Source organism: Trachinotus anak, unplaced genomic scaffold (assembly GCF_046630095.1).
Source record: "Trachinotus anak isolate AG129_WGS33_773 ecotype Australia unplaced genomic scaffold, CSIRO_AGI_Tana_v1 ptg000002l, whole genome shotgun sequence".
NCBI lineage: Eukaryota > Metazoa > Chordata > Actinopteri > Carangiformes > Carangidae > Trachinotus > Trachinotus anak.
In genome coordinates, this window is record NW_027273853.1 from 23,978,707 (window position 1) to 23,984,653 (window position 5,947).

A 5,947-nucleotide genomic window follows, 5' to 3' on the forward strand; every position below is an offset into this window, starting at 1 on the left:
ACTGTCTTTAACTTTTAGTTTCACAGATCAAATTTTTTGCTTGGTCCTTTCCACACACTCCAGAGAATTAACACAAGTAACGCACTCTGCTTCTGCTGTTAATCAGCATGTGTGAGACTGCTGGTGCACAGCAACGCATCTCTGCCGGGCTGTGAAACAAGTTGCTGCTTGTGTGAGAACACAGTGATCCTCATCCCTCACCTGCACTGTGAAGATCATCTTCTCCCGAGCCCCCAGGTCTTAACAGGTACGCGTTCCTGCACCTCGCTATCAAGTGACACCACATCTAGGTACTTTCTGCTCTCTTTGTTGGGCGAGCACAGAGGCCCCGCCTTCAGGAAGTGCCCGAGGTAAGTGTTTGTGTGAACCCGAAGCCCTCGCCATGGTGCGGCACCTGGCAAAACCGGTCAGGCTGTTTACAGCGTGACTGGAATCACTTTGTACCTGTTGAGTGGACTTTTGCAGTTTGTGAATGATTGTCACAAGAGGACAGAGTGTGCATGACGCCTTGTTACACAAGCGACATGTGACAGGACATGCTAATTCTGAACTGGAAAGTACACTGGGAGATGTGTCGAGTGGTGTGGTTAATCAACAGCGAGAGCTTTCTAAATAGCCTCACGATTCATGGCGACTTTTTTTTGTTTTGTTTTGCTTTTTGTTGTCGTGACTTGGCTTGGTGGTTAAAACTCAACGTTACTGTGTGTTATTGTGGTAACAGACAAAACACCAAGTGTGCTAATGGAAAAACAAGCATGAGAAACAGAAAGTGTAGACAAAATAGCAATTTATTAATAACTTATCTTTATCTTTACATTCGTAAGAGAGGAGTGTGGAGGGGGGTTGGCAGAGGTCACCAAGCTGGCTTCCTCTGGAAAGAGGCCTTCTCTCTGGAGGGGGACAACACGACCCTCCGAAGTTTGGGATTTTTCTTTTTTTTCTCTTGTCTTGACGAAAAAAAAACTGCATTTCACAGAGTTTTCCCTGAAGAGGCGAGGCAAGCAATGCCTCCTGCTTTGTCGACATGTCAGAGATTTTCAACCCTTGTGCACAGATCAGTATTACTCACATTAACCTTCAGAGATCCAGACAACACAGTTCTGACTACATATCTTTCACGTGGTGCCAAATTTAAAAAAAAAAATGCTCAAAGTTTGATTTCATTTTTGTGCGAAAATTTAAAAAGAAAAAAAAAAAGGAAAAATCAACTCTGGGATGCTGTAGAGAAGTTGAGAAAATTGGTGAATTTCTCTGAAGGCTAATGCATATAAACCTTCTGAGCTCAAAAGTAAGGCAAACAACCAAAGTGACTTTGAATTGTGAGAGGGTGGGTGCAAAAACAAGGCCGGTCGGCTGAATTCACACGTAAAGCGATTATCAAATATATTACACATGTACACATTTCTCCATTATTCTTGGAAAGCCTACTTGATTTTTGGCATAATAAACTTAAACATATGAATCAATATGCAATTTGTTTCATATTCTACCTTATAATATAAGCAAAGAGAATCTTCAGTACCCACTTGTTGCAAAGGGTATATACTAGAGCAAGGCTTTTACTGTATTGTCTTTTATATTAAGATATATACACAATGTATAAATGTTTGAAAAGACTCCACAAATGTAAAATCGAGTCCAGTATATATTGTGCCATCTAAAGCTGGGGTGCTTTGGCCCCACACAGGCAAGTCTTCACAGAAGACGAGGGAGACGACGCACCCTGAGGTCTCGGGGGAACAAGTGCCGGACCCCAAAACAAACATAAAAAAGGATTTTCATTTTTCTTTAGATCTGTCCAGAACAATCATGTATCTTTGGCACACCAGCCTAGGAACTTTGAAGCGTAACGTACAGCTGTCCGACAAATCACTTGAAGTTTCCTCAGACACAAGGACAAAAGAGATAAAAGACCTCAGGAGTCCAACAGCGATATAGGATTGAAGAAAGTATCTGCACTCTTTAAAGACTCGCTTCCTCTTTTTCTGTCTGTCTCTTTTTTACTGTCTCTCCTCATTCAGTCAACAGCAGCTGCATCTTGGCCAGACAGCTTTGGCCCTGCAGTAACCAGGCTCGGCAGCTGTCGCCTCAAACCAGCTGTATCAATAACGTCAAGAGCCCAGTCGCACGGCAGACGACGGAAAAAAGAGAAACTTTTTTGCAGCTTTTTGCAACAAGAGGCTCGTGAAACCTCCAGCAAGGAGATGGTGGCAGCGACAGCAGACTTCACGTGGACTCCAGGGGGTCCAGCTGGAAGACGTTGTGGTTGGTCGGGGTGGTGAAGTAGAGCTGCTGGCTTGGCGCGGCCAAGCGGTTGTCGCACGGGCTTTTCAGGCCCAGCGTGCGCTCAAAGTCCAGGAGCTGGCCCATGAAGTTGAAGTTGGGGGAGATGTTGGACTTTTTCATCTTGACGATGTCGTAGGCGTCGTTCATGGACAGGTTGAGCTTCTGCATCAGGTACGCCACTGTCACCGTCACTGAGCGGCTGATGCCAGCCAGGCAGTGGACCAGGACACCACACTTCTGGCCTCTCGCTTCATCTGGAGAGAAGAGAAAAGGGTGGAAATGTTATAGACCTCCTCCATCAGCACACAAAAGATGTAGAGCAACACATAGTTATAAAAACTTAGAGCTTAGGTGAAGAAAAGCACAGCCTCCTTTTTTTTGTACAGAGACAGAACAAAACTGGTGATAAACATCTGTGACATTTAAGTCAAGCTGTGTTGGAAGTTGGAGCAGGTCCAGGGAGGGAGAGCAGCGGAAGTTATTATCCCAACTATCTCCCAGGCGTGTCAGTCAACAAACAGGGGCTGCAGCAGTAGCTCACATAAACAGAGCCGACATTCTTTGGGTTTTTTTTTTTTTTGGCCTGGAGTAGCCGGCTGGGAAATTGACTATTACGGTCTATTAAACCATTCTTCCGCTCGCTGGGGTTACTCCGACAATGGTGCCATTTGGGCGTGTAAACGTAGGAGTCATGAGGGCACCCTGTCAAGGCGAACAGGATGTCAACAGGGCCTGTAAATGGCTCCTTTTGTAATGTGGAGGGAGGAAAAGGGAGGGGGGGGCAGTGCCATGTCCTAGATTACTTTCAATGCCACTTCCTTCCTGTTGCGCTCAAATTACTGCCCTCCCCTCGTTCACTCTCCCCGTTCTCCTGTTTCAACGTCGCCCTTTGTGCTGCAATTACACAAGCCCCGGGACAAGGGACAGGCCAGGATGTCTTCCATTGAAGTCAAATCATTTGTACACAGTGCATTTTAGCCTGTGCGCCATTGGAGGCACACTTGTACTTCTCTGCCTGCAACACAATGGCCTTAATCTGCCTGCTCTGTGTGTCCCCGCCTGATTGACTGATAAGACCACAGCCAGGGACACCTCATCTAATCTCAATTGCACAATAAGAACCTAAGAACTTCCTGGCTTTGATAACACATATCAAATTAATGAGATTATGTCCCTGACTATCTGGTTCTGCTCGCTCACTTTGTCTGCACATATTCAAAACAATCTTGAAACGTCTGCATGTAAGGAATTAAAGGGAACAGTGGCAGAATAATCAATCAATAATCAACTGACAGGCTGGTTCCTGCTTCTCAAATGTGAGGATTTGCTGCTTTTTTTAAGATGATGTGCTTGAGTTGTGGATTTCCACAACAAAAACAATCATTTGCAGTTTAACCCTGAATAAAAAATAAGTGAAAAATAATTATTAAGCCTGTTTCCAGGCCTAAAGGTGAATGTGCATGTAAACACCAGAATAAGTCAGGGGGGCTTGGGGTGTAAGAGTTCGCAGCCAGAGAAGCTGCAGAGTGTTGTCAGCTCTGCAGGATGACTTACCGATGAAGCTGATGGCCTCCGGGAAGAACTGAGACAGATTCTGGCTCCAGTGATCCGAGATGGGGATCTGCTTGTACTTAAACTCCCCTGCGTTCTCAAAGAGGTTGGGCAGGTTGGGGGTGACGTTGAGGATGTACTTGATGCCGTACTCCTCCAGCACGTCCAGGTTGGTGGAGTCCTTGGCGCAGCCCAGGTAGAGGTGCGGCAGGATCTCCACCGGGAAGGAGGGCTGCGGGTTGGACAGCGGGCTGCCGTCGGAGTCCGTGGCGCTGCTCGGGTCCCGGTCTATGTCTGACTCGATGTCTGAGGAGTCGGAGCTGATCCGCAGCCCGCCGAGGCCCAGCACCTGGGCGGTAGGGGAGCTGCTGTTGGTGGAGCCGTCCAGGTTGGTTTCGCACAGAGCTGGATACTCAGCCTGGAATTTACTGAAGCCACCTGGAAAATACAACACAAATCCACTGAAGGTTGCTACATGAGCATGTGCGTTACACTGCACTGATATTAAATATTCATCTGGACTTGCCATTTAGACTCATTTAGCTGCATTTTTTTTTCTCTTTCTTGACAATCGCTGAACAGAGAAAGATTGCTTCGACTGCAGTTTCACGGATTATTAATTTACAGCAGTAGAAATCTTTCAAACATGCATGTTAATACGCAAACAAAACGAGCTTTCACGTCTAAAGCCTCGAAACCTTCCGTCTCTGCGCAAAAACCTGCTGCTGTGAATGAACAGCAGCGGCCAGCGGGGCCCTTAATTGTGAATGAACCGCACTCACCCTCCAGATAATAGGCCTTGTAGCCTTCGTCCTTCATCCTCCTCAGCAGCAGACCCAACACTGAGCCCCCGTCCACGTTTTCGTTCCACTCCCGGCTGTACTCGTCGTACAGCACGATCGTGTCCGTCTTGCACCGCCGCACGAACCTTTCGCGGTCCTCCCCGTCGGAGAGCAGCGACCGGACGGGCAGGTTGCCCTTCTTCAGCCGGCGGAGCATGAGGCTCGGTATGGCCACGTTGATCGCCGTCTCGACGTGCGACGACTCGTAGAGCTCCTGGGCCCGGCAGTCCATCACCAGCAGCCCGTCCCTGCGCGTCTCCAGCTGCTCCCGGAGCCAGCCCACCGTCTTGCTGATCGCCATTACCGAGTCGAGCTGGACGACGGGCTTGAGCTTGTCAAGCATTTATAAGCAGGAGTGGGGAAAAATGTCTTTTTGAGAAAGCAGTTTGGGGGGGGGGGGGCGGGGGGCGCTTCCTGGCTGCAGCGGCAAGGAGGCAAACGATGGCAAATAATCTGTGGATTTTCTTTTTTCAGTGCACTGCTTAGAGGGGCCCTCAGCAACACGAGCAACTGGGGGCAGAGGTTCAACAAAAAGAAGAAAAAAAAAAAAAAAGAGTGAATGCAAAACACAAAATCAGACAAATTCTCACTCCAAATGTCTTTCGGTGTCCCTTGAGCTCTCGGACGACACGGATCAACAAAACCACCGGCTCCCTTCACAGATTTCCCGACTGCGGGTTGCCTTCACCGGCGCTCATTCATGCATCTGGTCAGAGAGAGCCTGTGTTATTTATCAATGAGTCACACCGGCCCTGCGACGGGGCTGACGCTTCCTCTGCTCTTATATAACTCCACGGCTCCAAGCGCAACGGCTCCTCCGCCTCGACCTTCCGTGTCGGAGACTCAGAGCAGAAAGGCAGAGCAGTGGAGGAGGCGGGGTGGTCTGTGGCTGCGAACCATGCGGGTGAAGTCCGACTGTTTGTGCCTGCGGATGCCGCCTGTTCCCTCCTCTGTCTGCGGTGTGAATCGACGCTTCTGCAGGATCTGGCTCAATGCGCTCTCTGCGGCGCCAGGCTGCTGAATGGCTACAAACAGGAGGCGTTTCATTGGATACATTATGTCGGCCGGCCAATCAGAGCAGCCCCAGCGACGGTCGCCTTGGAAACGGGGGCCGGATGGAGCGGCCCGTGTTGATGAATTGTTAATGAGTTTGTCATTCACAAAAACGGAGAGGAATTTCCGCTCCGGATCAAGTGAGTGCAAACAAACAGAAGAACTGCAGGGAGAGGGAAGGAAGAGAGGGAGGGAGGGAAGGAGGGAGGGAGGAG

The 5,947-nt window shown here is 48.8% G+C and overlaps 1 protein-coding gene across 1 annotated transcript; it reads right to left on the minus strand.

Moving 5' to 3' along the window:
* Nucleotides 1-770: 770 nt before the first annotated feature.
* Nucleotides 771-5,706, minus strand: dusp6 (dual specificity phosphatase 6). Its single transcript, XM_071457272.1, has 3 exons — nucleotides 4,620-5,706; nucleotides 3,841-4,275; nucleotides 771-2,540 (listed from the first exon to the last, which is right to left on the minus strand). The coding sequence occupies exons 1-3, from the start codon at nucleotides 5,020-5,022 to the stop codon at nucleotides 2,227-2,229; spliced, it is 1,152 nt and encodes a 383-aa protein (XP_071313373.1). The 5' UTR covers nucleotides 5,023-5,706; the 3' UTR covers nucleotides 771-2,226.
* Nucleotides 5,707-5,947: the final 241 nt, after the last annotated feature.

Bases quoted from the DNA above. Each gene is read 5' to 3' on its own strand.
- dusp6 (XM_071457272.1), bottom strand. From the start codon at position 5,022: ATGCTTGACAAGCTCAAGCCCGTCGTCCAGCTCGACTCGGTAATGGCG. The intron at 4,276-4,619 runs GTGAGTGCGGTT...TGTATTTTCCAG, and splicing joins CAAGGCCTATTATCTGGAGG to GTGGCTTCAGTAAATTCCAG. The intron at 2,541-3,840 runs GTAAGTCATCCT...TCTTCTCTCCAG, and splicing joins GGAGGCCATCAGCTTCATCG to ATGAAGCGAGAGGCCAGAAG.